Raw genomic sequence first — 14,519 nt, forward strand, 5'->3', positions numbered from 1 at the left:
TGTACATTATTTAGATTCCCAAACAATTTACTGAAGTAGTAATTATTGCTAGAGGAACTGCTGCATTAAGACTCAGGAGAGAGAAGACTGTATCCATTATTTGCCAGTTCAATAAGTATGCTGCAAAAGTTTTCTCCCAGCACAATAGTTCCTCTCCTTTGCCACAGCCCAGGTCCCTAAAGAATGCCTGTATCTACATATAACTGTGCCTTAAAAGGTATTTGATTTCAATAACAATTCTTCACAAGTAAGAATTTTACAGCTGTTTCATAGAAATATGAATACAGTTTGGCTACAGGAAGATAGTAGATGCCCTGGAGAAAAGATCCAGGGAGACAAGAATATGCAGTTACATTTGATAAAATGGTCATCACCTAAAGCAGCACCAAAAGGTTATTTAATAATCCATTAAAGTCCTATAAAGCACAAGTCATTCATGAAACCCCTTGAGTGTCACAGGTGCTTGAAACCATATGTAATCCTCCCAGGCAGAAGTCATAGCCAGAGGAGATGAGGCACTTATACTGATGTCTCCATCAGAGGACAAGTTGACAGTTAGCTTCCTTCCTCGAGTCGGCACTTTGTAGTTGAGCTTGGGCCGGAACCAATCAACACCACAATCACGGTGTCCTTGAAGCATAACAACAGTGCCCACGACGGGGAGAATCTTAAGTTCACTGAAGACATCCGCAATGAAGAGCGAGTGAAAAAGCTTACGCACACAGAATGGGGTTTTCAGGCTCTCCTCAGCACTGCCCACGTAGACACCCTCTAAGTTGAGCTCGTAAAGCTCCTTGGGACTCATGGCATTGCCACCAAGCAGGATAAGAACACGGGGAACCAGTGTCAAACTGAACATTGCTTCCAAGTGCTGGAGCACCCCCTCCAGCTCCATCAGCACCTGCTGGCATTTCTTGCTTGCCATGTCCACAGAGGGTGGCTTCTTAATCACGTCTCCATCCTGGGGTGGGAAGAAGAAAGTACATTTGAGAAAAATAAGAAGGTCTTAATATGCTCTTTCAAAAACAGGGCATATATCTTCCCTAATCCTTCCCCTTCTCTAATACTCAGAGAAGATTAAGCAGATTTATTCATTGTTATTGTTTTTAAAGAGGTACAGGTAAGTTCACGTGGAATCAGGAGGTCCAAGAACACAAAAGGCCATTTTGCAGCTGCTGAGCTTGAATCTGCATCAGGCTACTAATGAATTCCCCACAAAAATTAGAAACCCCATCTTTCAAAGGTGCGAAACGGCCCTGAAGCCACACAAGGGCAAGAAAACACTTGTTGGGTTCATCTGAGCAACAAATGTAGAGCAGCAAGTAGCACACTTTGAGGGGAAATGGGGGCACAAGTGACAGAGAGCAACACTTGAGATTTTTAGCTATCGACCCTCTTTTAAAAATAGGGCTGTGGCAGCGTTAAGACTAGAGCTACCAGGGCCGCCTCGCGGTAGGCTCAGGCGGCAGAGCTCGCCCGTAAGGAGCGACCCGCCGGCCCAGGCCCCGCCGCCGCCCACCTGCGCCGCCCGCCGGCAGAAGTAGGCGAGCTGCTCGTAGGGCAGCGGCAGCTGGTGCCGCTGGTGCAGGACGTGCTTGAGGAGCTCGCAGGCGAAGCGGCAGCAGCTCTCGCGGCTCACGGCGCCCGGGAACACCACCGACACCGAGGCGCACCCCGCCACCGCCCCACTGCGCCGGGACCTCGCCCCGCCGGGGCGCTCTGGGGCCGCCGCCAGCAGCGCCTCGGCCGCGGGGAGCGGGGACAGGGCAGAGGTCGCCTGCCCGGGAGGGACGAGGGGAGCCGCCGCCGCGGCGCAGGGCCGCTCCGCGCTGCCCGGCGCCGCCATTTTCTGATCGGCGGCGGGCGACCAGCGCGGATTTGAATGGCCGCCGCCGCGGGGCACCATGGGAGCGCTCTGCTGAGGCGGCTTCCGGGGGCGGCGCCGCCGCCATGTCGGTCGGGGTGGAGCGGGCGGTGGCGCGGCCGGGTCCCTGGGTGAGGGGAGGCGGGGCTGAAGGGCCGTTTCCCCGGCCCTCTCTCCTGCTGCCGCCGCGGCCCGAGCGCGGGGGGCTGCGCCGGTGGCTCCCAGGGAGCTCCCCGGTAGCCAGGGCGAGCGGGGTTTGCCCCGGTGCCGCGCCGCCGGCCGGCCCGCGGAGCCCTCCGCGCGGGGCTCCAGCGGCGGTGCGCCGCCGCACGTAGCCCGGCGGTTTACGAGCTGGAGGCGGAGGCGGGGAGCAGGGCGGGCGGCGTGTGGCGAGATCCTGCCGTGTTTGGAAACAACGTGGGCGCAGCCCCATTGGGTGCAGCCTCCAAAACACAGGCGAGGGGAGGCGGTCGCGCCCGTGCGTAATGTTAGGGTCACGGAGCAGGGGGAGCGGTGTTTGCTTACCGTACAGCGACCTTGGCTGCCTGTTAAAAGCACCAAAGACTTTGAAAGCTGCCAGCGTTAATGCTAAATGTCAAAAGCTGTTGATGGTAACAGATGTTAATCGAGCATCACTGTCTGTCCTCAGGGGATGGAGCTGAGAAAAATAAGGCCTGCTGGTAATAGCATTAACATCAGAGAGACAGACGAGTGGCAAAAACAATACATGGCAGGAGGCTCTCGTCCTCAGCCTGTTGCTTTTACTTCTAGCCTTTCTCAGCAGAGCTTATGGTATCTTCTGTGTAGTTCTGTATTGCGCTACCGTTTCTGTAAAGTCATTAAATATTTCTGATGCAAAACTTAAAACATTTTGGCTCCCTGTCCCTGGTGCCAGTCAGAATTGGCGCCAGTCGCTGTCACTGAAGTGGAGGGTGTTGGGGCTCAATGCGTGCCGCAAGCCGTACCCCGGCAACGCGAGCTGTGAATTGCAGAGTTCCCCAAGGGGTTGGCAGCAGATGTGGGAGGAGCGCTGGCCCTGGCTCCGTCAGCCTTCCGCCCTCGGTAGTGCCCGGGCCCGGGCCCCCTCTCCAAAGCACGGCGGCGGCAGGGGGAGTGCCCGGCCGCGACCCAGCGGCGATGCGCGCAGTGGCCGCCAGAGGCTCCCGCCCTCCTCGGACTCCAACTCCCATCCGCCCCCGAGCAGGGGAGCCCATAGAGGAGCGGGCGCGGGGCGGCCCGGGGCCTGCCGGGAGTCGTAGTTCCGGGCGGAGGGGCGGCGGCGCGGGGCGTGCCGGGAGGTGTAGTCCGGCGGCGGGCGACTCGGTTTCCCGTGGCGCCGCGCGGCGGTTTCTGACGCCGGGGCCGGGGCGGCGAGCCCGGGCGGGGAGCGGGCGCCGCACCGGGGCGGCGGGGCCGCGCCGCGATGGACTCGCGGGTGTCGGAGCTGTTCGGCGGCTGCTGCCGGCCGGCGGGCGGCGGCGCGGGCGGGGCGCTGCGCGGGCGCGGGGGGGCCGCGCCCGGCGGCGGCGGCGGCTCCAAGGCGAAGAAGAAGAACGGCCGGAGCCGGGGGGCCAAGGCCAACAACCCGCCGTACCTGCCGCCCGAGGTGAGCTGCGGGGCGAGAGGGGCCGCGGCCCGCTCGGCGCCGCCGCAGCGGCGCGGTGTCAGCGCGGCCGTTGGCGGGGCGGCCGGGCCCGGCGGGGCGGTCGCCGCGCGGTTGCGCCGGAGCGGGGCTGTTTTGCCCCTGGAAACGGCGGTCCCGCCGGCACCGTTTGCTCCTTTGCGCCGTTTCCCCTCCGCCGGCCTGACGTGGCAGTACGCTGAGCGCCGCGGGGCTCCCGGCGCGGGCAGCCGCCCCGCGTCCGTCGCTAGCAGCTCGCCGCCCGGCATCCCGCTCCGTGCGCTTTGCCGTTCGGGAGCTAAACCGCTCTGGAGACAAAACCTGCCTCAACGCGGAGCCACGAGCATCCCGCCTGCGTCTGTCCTGAGCAGTCGGTCCGGCGGGTGCAAGTGTCCTTCCAGCTGCCAGGCTCCTCCGAGACGTTGCTCGGCAGCTTGCAGCGGCGCTGCACGGATGCTTCCCTCCGTGGCGGAGCAGAGGGTCCTGGCAAAGCGAGAGGTGGTGTTCCCGCCTGCCTCTCACAGCAGGAAAACACGCTGTTGGCAGAGAGTCGCGTGTTGGTTACTTCAGGCAGTTGGCACAGAACTGATAGGACTGCCGTGGTGGCGAGCCCTGCGCTGCCCCACAGTCGATTGCTCGGCCCCAGTCAGCGAGATTTCTGTAAAAGATGTAGGAGCCTGTGTTGGGGCAGAGAGGGGAGCCATTCCTCTTGGCAGCAGGGAGTGCAGGGCTTAGCGACTGTAAACTAACTTCTCCCCAGGTAGGACTGTCCTCTGCAGCTGCAGGTTGGGTTTTGCTCCTTTCAGCTGGACAGTCCCTGTGGTTGTTTCGGCACAGCTTTCTGTCTTCCTCGTTCGCTGTGCGGCCCAGCGAGTTTAGACTTGTTGCTTTTCTAGTCCCAGCTGCCTTGAAACAGACCCACCATGCCCTTACCACATACACGGTTGTAGGTGAATGCAGTATTTCTCTTAGAGTTGGAAGGACAGTTGATGATAAGAGAGGAAAACCTTTTGCAAATATTGCTCTCTAAGTAGCTCCGCTGCCCAAGAGCAGAGCTGATAGTTCGGAGCCTCCCTCTGTTGGCCTTTTGCCACCATAAGCTCCGCTGTGGTTGAGAGCTGAGCTAGAAGACAAGGAGAGGGCTCTTGCCTCTCTCAATGTGCAAATCAGTGTCCAGAGGAAAAGGAAGTGCTTAGTGCTGGCAGCGCGGTTCAGTCTGCCAGAATACATGGCTTCCTGCAGGCTCCAGCCCTTTCTCAGTGGTCCTTGGACTGAAGCAGCGGGAAAGTTTCTTCAATACTGGCCATGTGTTCTCTCCAAGAGTTGGTGCCTGTTGTGGTTGGAGAGGACTTGATGAGTTAATGGGTCTTTCTGTTTCGGGCTGTGACAGTCCAATTTGGCTATCCACAGACACTCCCGATCGTGTCTGGTTCTCCAGATCTGGCAGGCCAGTGGCTTAGTTTGCTGTACTACAAATAAGTCAGTGGTTTGCTTCCTTACGTCTGAAGTTTCTTCTCTCTGCAAGGAAGGTGTGCATGGATATAGGAAGGAGTCAATGAAATACAATTGAATGAGGAGCATAGCAGCGTGTGGGAGAGGGGACAGTGATTTTTGCCCCCAGTCAGCAGTTTCCATGCACACTGGGTGGACAGAAGGTGCTGGATAGCACGTAGTGGCAGGGTGGGATGTGTAGAGATTTCTGTCACCTGTTGACTTGTGCTTTTTTTGTTTTTCTGCCTTTTTTTTTAATTGGAAGTCTCTGTGACTTTCAGACTGGACGCATCCTTTGCTGTCAGAAGGGGAAAACACACACGCAAAACGCGGTATTTCCTCCTGCATGACTCTAATTTTAGCCTCTGTTTTTCAACCTGTGTGATGCAAACAGAGAACCAAACCCAAAGTAAATTCCAATACAGTGTAGGAATGAATGGCAGGCGAGGCTATGACTAGCCCAGTATGTTTCTGCAATTTTCCCTCTCTCTGAAAATGGTAACAGGAGCTACAGAGTGCCTGGATGGCTAGTGCCTATAGAAGTCCCTGCTGGCACAGCAGCTAACCTTTCTGTCTTGTTTCATTCTCTGACCAGGCAGAAGATGGGAACATCGAGTACAAGGTGAGCCTTTTAAGTGTTGTAGAGGGGAAATCTTCCTCCCAGAGGATTATTTTGCGGTGAGTAACTTCAGCAAAGACAGCATGTGGGGAGCATGTTTAGGAAAGGGACAGAAAAACAGACACTGGATGAAGGAGTTATCTGTCCACTTCTGGGTCTTCATTCATAGCAGTGCTCAGTATACTGAGCTAGAAGAGTTGGATCGTGGCACTTACTTTAGGAATCTGGTTTAGGAGACGAGATTCACCATACTTTTCCTGAAATCTTCCTCTTTTGATGGAGATACCCAGGTATCCCTGGTATTTCTTTGCCACTTGTTGTGGCTCTCCTGCCATTCATAGTTATTTGGTTTCTGTATCAGAAATAGGTTGCATGATGCTGGTTTTTTACCACCAGAGCAGGCAGGGTACAGATCTCTTCTGCAAGATGCAGGAATGATCTGCTACCCTGCTATCATGGGGTGTGTTTTCCAAAGGTGGGACAGGGTAGAGGCATTGCTTCATGGTGTTGGGTTGGGGAGTTGCTGCCTTGGACAGTGGGAGTCCCTGTGCACCCATACTGTGACTCAAACTACCCCCTTTATTGAACAGCTAAAGCTAGTGAATCCTTCACAATATCGCTTTGAGCACCTGGTGACACAGATGAAGTGGCGACTACAAGAAGGCCGTGGTGAGGCTGTCTATCAGATTGGCGTGGAGGACAACGGGTTGCTGGTGGGCCTCTCAGAAGAGGAGATGCGTGCCTCACTCAAGACACTGCGTCGTATGGCAGAGAAGTAGGTATTCCCTTCCCTCTGTGGGACCTTTAGACACAGATAGCCTCCAGTACAGAGAGGCTCGGCTCCAAAAAGGAGGGTGGGGCTGGTGGCTCCTTTTCACAAAGCCTCTGTATGACTGAAGTTCCCTTAGCACAAGGCTCGGGGAGTAGGAGGGCGACTTGACTGGAAGCTTGAGGCTTCTGCCCTGCTCTTTCCAGTGCTTGGGCCATTTGCTTTGCCAGGTCTGATTCTAGAGGTGCGAGGGCAGCTGAGTACAAAAGTGCATCTCACTCTTTCCTTTGCGTTTGTGGCAGAGTTGGGGCAGACATCACGGTGCTCCGGGAGAGGGAGGTCGATTATGACAGCGATGTTCCAAGGAAGATAACAGAAGTCCTTGTCCGAAAGGTGCCTGACAACCAGCAGGTAGGAACCTGCGGCTTGGCCGTCTGGAAATCTCCAGCAGGAGAGGACTTCATTCAAGCAGCTTCATTGTGGGATGGAGCCCAGATCCTAGAGGTGCTTTGCCCTAGATTGGCCTATAGCAGGTGCTTTAAAGAGCTGCCTAAGGGAGGCTTAAGATGCTTTTTATCTCCAGGATTGTGGTTGCGGCAGATTCCAGTAGGGGAAATTGCCTGTATCGGAGGTGAGAAATTGTTTCATTTCTAAGGCACTGGTTGTGATGCAGCCCAGTGTGCAAACAGGGGAAGATTTACAGTTTCTGCTGCAACAAAGGACCTTGTTTTCTGATGGTAGAGGCTGGTGTGTCACATCACAGCTCTAGAAAGTGTATTGCAGCTCCTGGGCTGTGATTTGCTGAGAGAAGGAGCAGAATCTGAGGAAGAGAATTATACTGCACAGTGCTCATTGTGGAGGGAGAGTCTCTGGGGTGCATCTGTGCTACCGTGCAGCATGGGTGCAACAACCACAACAGCAGTGGCTAAGTCTCCTAATTTTTTGATCCTCTTCCCTCAGTTCTTAGACCTGCGAGTGGCTGTGTTGGGGAATGTGGACTCAGGGAAGTCAACTCTTTTGGGTGTCCTGACACAAGGAGAGCTAGACAATGGGAGGGGCAGAGCACGCCTCAACCTCTTCCGGCATCTCCATGAAATCCAATCAGGAAGAACGTCAAGTATCAGCTTTGAGATCCTTGGCTTCAACAGCAAAGGAGAGGTGAGGGAGTGGCCTGCTGACCTCAAAGAGCTGGGAGAGGGTGCGATGGTGAAGGAGAGTATGACTGCTTGTTACTGTTACAACAGTGAGGGAAACCTGATGGAAGAGAGGTTGCCCAGCTCTGTGTCGCCTTAGCTAAACGTGAGTGCTGCTTGTCCATTTGCAACAAACATGGTCTCTTGCATCCTTGGGGAATGATCTATATTCATTAATTTTGAGGTCAAAATGGTCTGATAAGGGCTGTCTCTTCCTTCGCTTGCCTGGTAGTGCGCCTTTTTACTAAATCCTTATGTTCCTCAGGTGGTGAATTACAGTGACTCCCGGACAGCAGAAGAGATCTGTGAGAGTTCCTCCAAGATGATCACTTTCATTGATCTGGCTGGCCACCACAAGTACCTGAAAACAACAATCTTTGGCCTCACCAGCTACTGCCCAGATTTTGCTATGTTGGTGGTTAGTGCCAACACTGGCATTGGTGAGTGTTGTCTGCCTGCACTGAGAAACACACAGATGGACTGACAGTAGTGTGTGAAGATGACTGCAGGATGGCTGGGCAGATTCTGGTTAGCCAGAGATTGCAGTTAGGAAAAAAATAGTGTTTATTTTTGTAGGCCTGTGCGTACAAGTGGCTGGGAGCAGGTAGAATGGGATCCTTTTGTCAGCTGTATACCATATTCCTGGAAACAATGCTCAGGACAGAGAGGCTTTGATTGGCCTTTGGTTTGGTTTTGGTCCTCATTTGTTGGAAAAAATCCCTTTGACATGTTCATGGGGTAGTGGATCCTGAAGCCTTATAAAAAGGCAGCTGGAGTTCTTACACATTTTTCTGTGAGAGATTTTGATGGCTTTTTTCTGGAAAACTCTGATCCGTGGAGGAAAACTACTGCATCTTTCTGAAGCAAAGAGATCAGACACAAGAAATCTTGGTTATCTGTATTTTTACAGGCTGATGTTTGTTTTGATTAAAAGAACAATGTTCCTTTTTCATTGCCTAATGAGCTGAGCAGATAGGGTGAAATCTCTAGGGTGGATCCATGGGAGGCCGGGAGACACAGCTGTTCCATAAACAAATGGTAGTGGTTACTGCTGCTGCACCTACACTCTTACTTTTCTCCTGCAGCAGGCACAACACGAGAGCACTTGGGCTTGGCAATGGCCCTCAAGGTCCCCTTCTTCATCGTCGTCAGCAAAGTTGACTTGTGTTCAAAAGCCACTGTGGAACGGACAGTGAAACAGCTGGAGCGAATCCTGAAGCAGCCAGGCTGCAACAAGCTCCCCCTGCTTGTGAACTCAGATGACGATGCTGTCACAGCAGCACAGCAGTTTGCACAATCTCCCAAGTAAGGGACCCTTCTTTTCTTCTGCCAGGAACACATAATTCAGACTGGGCTGCTGTGTGGAGCTGGGAAGTCCTTCCTCAGGGGAGCAGACCACATCTCGAACATCTTGGCTCCTCATCAGGTTTCCTGCCTTTATGTTCTCCAAGAGGGTGTTTTCCCCTCCTAGGCCTTTTTGGGGCTCTCAGAGCAGAAGGTCCCAGAGGCTGAGCTGGGGTTACTTCTCCAAGACAGAAGCGTGGGTTGGCAGGTGATAGGTGCCTTGACCAAGTATTGAGGCAGGGTCGTTGCAGAGTTACACCGAGCCCACGCACCCTTCTGCTGTAGTCCAATTTCTTGCTGTAGTCTCTGTCTTCCTGCAGGGCTCTGTAGATTCAGAATCACAGTCACTTTCTGCAACTGCACTCTGGCCTTCCACTCATTCCTGTGTGTGTGTGTGTTTGGCAGCATTACCCCAATCTTCACCCTGTCCAGCGTTTCTGGGGAGAACCTAGATCTCTTGAAAGTCTTCCTCAACATCCTTCCTCCACTGACCAACAGTAAAGAACAGGAGGAACTAATGCAGCAGCTTACGGAGTTTCAGGTGCGTAAGGGTAGTTTAGCTTTAGATCTGCTACTGCACTCATTACTGTGATGTGTGAAAACCAGCTGGGAGCTCTTGACCCTCTCGGGGGACATGTAATGAACTCCTGGACTATTGGTAAATGTTAGAGTGAAGAGCAGACTTGCTCCTTGTAAAGGCCTGTTAGGCTTAGCTCTCGTAGCCCAAGGATGCCCACCTTGCAGATAAGAAGGTGTCTCTGGTTTCCACTTCTCAGACTGAGGTTCCTCTAATGGGAAGATAATGGGAGCTGGTGAAAGCTCTGAGATGGCCTCTGATGCCCAGCAGACAGCTCCCCTCTCTCCACGCATGGCAATGGTGGCTTGTTCTTCTGGAGGGCTGTTTTTCAGCTATCTAAGCAACTTATTCTGGTTGCCTTCCTGCAGGTCGATGAAATCTATACTGTGCCAGAGGTGGGGACTGTTGTGGGAGGAACTCTGTCGAGGTAAGTGATGCCAGGTGGATAGATGAGTGTGGGTGTGGATGGTTGCCAGAGTTCCAAGATTAGAGTCACTCACTGCTCTGAGAGCAGCAGAGTGGAAGCTGTCCAGTCCTCTCCATTTGTATCACATGGAAGCGGCACAGGGTTAAGTCACTCCTGGCTCTTTCCAGATAACTGAGGTGATTGAGGGTAAAGACCTACAGGGTGTTGGGAGGTGATGTGAGTAGCCCATTGCTGATATGGCAGCAAGTGAGGACTCTGCTCTCAAGTTGCTAGATTAGGAATGTGACCTGTAGCGTGCTGAAAAGAGGCATGGTAGGACCCTGAGTCAGCAGAGGCTAGCCAGCATCCTGAGGTGGCATTTTTCTCTTTTGTCAAGCAGGAGAAGTAAATATGCAAAGCAAATCCTCTGATCCCAGCAGAAGTTATCATATGCTAACCTATGAGAAGGCAGTTGTCCCTCAGTGTCCAAGGAATGGTCAGGGTAGTTTGGTTCTCAGGGTGTCCATACAGAATGGATGCCAACTGCCATCCATCTGGGAGAAATGGTGCAGTGTGGCAGAGGACTGGGAGACAGAATGGCAACCGTCCAACAGAAAAACATTTGGTATTCTAAGGAATAATAATGTGGCTTTTGCTGCTATTGTAGGAAATTCCTGTTCCTGCCAGCTTTGTATTCCTGTCAGTTCATCACATGCCTGGGTAGGAGTCCAGAGACACTCATCTCCTTGGTCCTGAGGAGTTAGTGCAGGTTAATCTTGCAGGGCGCGGCTTCTTTCTTATTTCCTGCTGAACTCTGTCTTGCTTTTGTGCCCTGGGCAGTGGGATCTGCCGAGAAGGGGAGAACCTGGTGGTGGGTCCCACTGATGACGGGAAGTTCCTCCGGCTGAAGGTGTGCAGCATCCAGCGTAACCGCTCAGCCTGCCGTGTGCTGCGGGCAGGGCAGGCAGCCACGCTGGCCCTTGGGCCCTTTGACCGCTCCCTGCTGCGCAAGGTGAGTTCAGCTGCTGCCAGGCTCCTCACCATTCCAGAAATAATAAGATCAGCTGCCAGGGTCCTCAGTGAGCAGGGCTGGAGGCTTCCATGGAGATCTTCTCCTGGTAGCATGGGAATGTAGTAGAGATGTTTGTAGAAAACTTGCTAGAAGGGGAGGAAAATTGCCAGGTTATAAAGTAGGAGGAATGCAGGGACTGAGAATGGGATACAAAGCCAAGTCTCAGAGTGGAAATGTGTGTGTGGTATGGGGCTGACAAAGGGGCTGGCCCCAACTGGTCTGAGCTTTGGGCTGTTGTGCAGGGCATGGTGATGGTGAGCCCAGAAATGAACCCCACCATCTGCTCAGTGTTTGAAGCCGAGATTGTGCTGTTGTTCCATGCCACGACTTTCCGGAAGGGGTTTCAGGTGACGGTGCATGTGGGAAATGTGCGGCAGACTGCTATTGTAGAGAAGATCCACGGAAAGGTAGGCATGGGATTAAAGTGGGGGGGAATATGGACTTCCCTGTGGGGCTTGCTGGGATTCCACTGTGCCCTCTAGTAAAGCCGGAGGCATGGGACTATTTCAGGTCCACTTCCCTGGTATCTTGAGCAGTTGCGTCCCTTCAGAGAGTACGCTGGTCCCTTTATCCTGCCTGTGTAGTTGATTTGCTTCTAACCATGTTAAAAAATTTCCTTATCACAAAACAAGCAGCCTGCTGGATATCAACAAGACTGGGAAGGGAAGCGAACTCTCCATTCTCTAGAACTTGTGTGTTTCTCTCCCACCATGCAGAAAATAACGGGAAGGGCTAAAACTCTGCAGCCTGAGAGAGGCAACTAGCCCAGTTGCCTCATCTTCTTAGCATCCACATCCACCTCTTCCTTATGCAGAGGTGTAGTAAGTGGGCCCAAGCATCCCCTTTCCTCTCCAAGCATCCCCTTTCCTCTCCTCAGGACAAGCTGCGGACAGGAGAGAAGGCAGTTGTCCGTTTCAGATTCATCAAGCATCCTGAATACTTGAAGATCGGAGCCAAGTTGCTCTTCCGTGAAGGAGTCACCAAAGGAATTGGGCACGTCACTGATCTCCAAGCCATTACCACCAAAGAAAATGGCCTGGAGGAGTCCCTAGGGCCTGGACAACTGAGCTTCTGACTAACACTAGGTCAGAGAGATCACTCACCAACAACTGGGGAGAAGGATGTAAGCTCCCCCGGCTCTCCGAGCGATGCCTGGAGCTGCTGCTGTCCAGTTTTAATGTGGGCGTCCCTCCTCTTTGCTGTGAGATGGAGGCTTGGAGAGTTTCTTGCATTCAGTGCCCTACATGAGGCAAGTTAAGCATGTTCTCCACGTTGCCTGCTGTTTTGATTACCCTGCCCTCCAGAATAGATCAGAGGCCTCTGCAGACCTGGGCAGGCAAGTTTTGGCTTTGTTTGCTATTTGAAAATTTCTGGTTGGGAGGAGCAGAGCCCTTGAAGACTAGCAGTGAAGGGATTTTTTTCCCCCCATCTCTGATACAAGATCTGGTTCCATTCCAGCTTGATCCTGAGTAGTCCTGCAGCACATCCCTCTGGGGAGGGGATGGAAGAGGCCTTGCTACCCACAGTGGGGGCTTGGCTAAACGTTTCGCAATGCATTCAGGACATTTTTAACCATTTTAATCTTGATTGGCTTTAATCTGCAGTGTCCATTTGTGTGTTGGTTTTGCATTACTGTAATCTGAGTGTCTTACTGTTGGACAAATGTCCTGTCCTGTTCCCCACACATATGCACATGTACACACTCCTTAAGCCTCCCACTTGTGACTTCTGGGATGTTGGGGCTGTTCTGAGCAGCACGGCCTCTTGATGTAACAGCATGAAGGCAGAATTTGCACTTAAATCTGCTCCTTGTAGGAGCTGAGCAGCCTGCTGCCAGAAACAGGAGGCAGTTTAGTGGAGCAAAGCGAGGCCTAGGCCTGTGCTGGCACGTGCTAGCCGAACCTCCATGGGAATAACTACAGATGTCATCTTCAAGTGAGCAGCAGCATTTTGCAGTGGACTCCCTGGTACAGCAATTCCAGGGCCCAGCACAGCTTGCTCCTCGGACACTTGCCTTAATGTTTGAGCAGGGCAGGCTGTGTTATTAACACAAAACCAGATGACTTTTATTGTATAGATGTGATTTGACAGTGGCGTGATTTTAGTTCTTGTTCTCCTCAAGGAAGACTTCTTTTCCTTTGCCCTGCCACTGGGGTTTATTGTTGGAGGAAAGCTGGTGTTGCCAGCAAGGACTCTGTGCAGAAGAAGTGGAGCACATTTGTTCCTCACTTACTACCATGTGGTTCCCCATTTGTGCCCTGTGTGACAGCCTGGAGGGTGCGGCAGAGGCTGTACAGCTGTACAGAGGCTTTTGGTTTTACTGTTGACTGTTAGACCAAATGTTACCAGCTGTGAGCAACAGTTCTTCAGCCAGCCTTGGAGCAGGGCATGGTGTCCTGCCAGCCCTGACTGAAGAGAAAGAAGAGGGCCTGTAATAGCACTTGCTTGCCAAAATAACCCTACTACGATCCTGAAAGCAAGTTCCTCTTCTGCTGGGGCTGCTGGCACAGGCAGTGCATGCGGGGCTGAGTGGCCGTGCTGATCTGTGGATGTCTTGGAGCAGCACTTAGCACATGGGGTGGCTGCACCCACAAAGAGCATGCTGAAGTGATGTGAAGTTGGTGAAAATGTGGTATATATGAAGGGATGGCAAAAGGTCATCATCCCCATGAAAGATTCAGAGGCAGCTCAGTAGTGACAGGAGCAGGCCTTACCTGTCTCCTGGGAGGAGAACTGACCCAGCTGGAAACCTGCCTCCTCATCAGTCCAGTGGTGAGACAGCATCTACAGGCTCAGGGCAGCTGCAGGATCCCTTTTCCCTTCCACCCTGGCAGTGGTCTGGGTGTTACAGCAACGTGTTTTTTGACCCGGGCCTGCAAGGATAAGCCTTAGCTGCCAGCAGACTCTTCCTTTTGGTGCTAGTGGCTCACTGAGAAAACTGCCCTGGGTGGGGGTGTCAATCCAGCTGTTTGCAGCAGCCCTGGTGTCTTCTGCGCTGAGGCAGACAAACACAGGGTGCAGTGACTGTCTCTGAAACAGCAGGCGGCTGATCTCATCTTGTCCCTGCCATCTGTGGCATGACCGTTCTTGGTGCCATGCTCTTCATAATTGCTGTTTTGTCATCTTTAACTTTTCTAATGCTGGGGGTGACCCCCTGTTCCCCAAGCATTTATATATAAATGTACAGAATAAAGATGTTTTATTGAGATTGTTGGCTGAGTTGTACTGCCCTTGGAGCTGGGTCATGGTTGGAGATGGTTGCTCTCCACCCCTTCCCAAGCTTCCTGCATTCAGCCCTATAAATACCAGGCTGTGGCGTGGAAGGAATGCATGCGCGCTGCTGTTTACAACCTTGCTCTCCCTGCTTATCTGAGCTGACCTGCGTGTGCAGCCGGGGGTGACAGGCAGTCACGTCACCCTGAGCGTAGCACTTCTCACTGTTGTGGGCAGGCTGGACTGTGGCTCGTGCTTCCTAGCAGCCACAAATTCCCCCCCTCCCCAGAGCCTAATTAAAGGGATGCTTTCTAGGGCACCGATCTAACCAGTGGTTTGTTTTTAAAATA

The 14,519-nt window shown here is 53.2% G+C and overlaps 2 protein-coding genes across 3 annotated transcripts; one reads left to right on the top strand and one right to left on the bottom strand.

Moving 5' to 3' along the window:
* Positions 1–298: 298 nt before the first annotated feature.
* Positions 299–1,952, bottom strand: MAD2L1BP (MAD2L1 binding protein). Its single transcript, XM_062571313.1, has 3 exons — positions 1,869–1,952; positions 1,520–1,777; positions 299–961 (listed from the first exon to the last, which is right to left on the bottom strand). Exons 1-3 carry the CDS (start codon positions 1,950–1,952, stop codon positions 431–433), a joined length of 873 nt encoding a protein of 290 aa, XP_062427297.1. The 3' UTR covers positions 299–430.
* A 1,335-nt stretch (positions 1,953–3,287) lies between these two features.
* Positions 3,288–14,164, top strand: GTPBP2 (GTP binding protein 2). 2 transcript variants are annotated; one of them, XM_062572019.1, is made up of 12 exons: positions 3,288–3,470; positions 5,572–5,598; positions 6,186–6,370; positions 6,667–6,775; positions 7,325–7,522; positions 7,823–7,997; positions 8,643–8,862; positions 9,307–9,442; positions 9,847–9,905; positions 10,725–10,896; positions 11,199–11,363; positions 11,834–14,164. In XM_062572019.1, exons 1-12 carry the CDS (start codon positions 3,288–3,290, stop codon positions 12,029–12,031), a joined length of 1,827 nt encoding a protein of 608 aa, XP_062428003.1. In that variant the 3' UTR covers positions 12,032–14,164. The 2 variants fall into 2 exon arrangements, with proteins under 2 accessions (XP_062428003.1, XP_062428004.1); XM_062572020.1 differs by having other exon boundaries at positions 3,356–3,470; positions 5,572–5,654.
* The last annotated feature ends 355 nt before the right edge of the window (positions 14,165–14,519 follow it).

Source organism: Rhea pennata, chromosome 3, assembly GCF_028389875.1.
Source record: "Rhea pennata isolate bPtePen1 chromosome 3, bPtePen1.pri, whole genome shotgun sequence".
Taxonomy (NCBI): domain Eukaryota; kingdom Metazoa; phylum Chordata; class Aves; order Rheiformes; family Rheidae; genus Rhea; species Rhea pennata.

What these genes read in the sequence shown, in the direction of transcription:
- GTPBP2 (XM_062572019.1), top strand. Translation starts at nt 3,288, where the DNA reads ATGGACTCGCGGGTGTCGGAGCTGTTCGGCGGCTGCTGCCGGCCGGCG. An exon ending in TAGTGCCAACACTGGCATTG is followed by an intron (nt 7,998 to 8,642) that starts GTGAGTGTTGTC and finishes TTTCTCCTGCAG; the next exon opens with CAGGCACAACACGAGAGCAC. An exon ending in ACCGCTCCCTGCTGCGCAAG is followed by an intron (nt 10,897 to 11,198) that starts GTGAGTTCAGCT and finishes GCTGTTGTGCAG; the next exon opens with GGCATGGTGATGGTGAGCCC.
- MAD2L1BP (XM_062571313.1), bottom strand. Translation starts at nt 1,952, where the DNA reads ATGGCGGCGGCGCCGCCCCCGGAAGCCGCCTCAGCAGAGCGCTCCCAT. An exon ending in GGCCATTCAAATCCGCGCTG is followed by an intron (nt 1,778 to 1,868) that starts GTCGCCCGCCGC and finishes CCTCCCGGGCAG; the next exon opens with GCGACCTCTGCCCTGTCCCC. An exon ending in TCTGCCGGCGGGCGGCGCAG is followed by an intron (nt 962 to 1,519) that starts GTGGGCGGCGGC and finishes TTCCCACCCCAG; the next exon opens with GATGGAGACGTGATTAAGAA.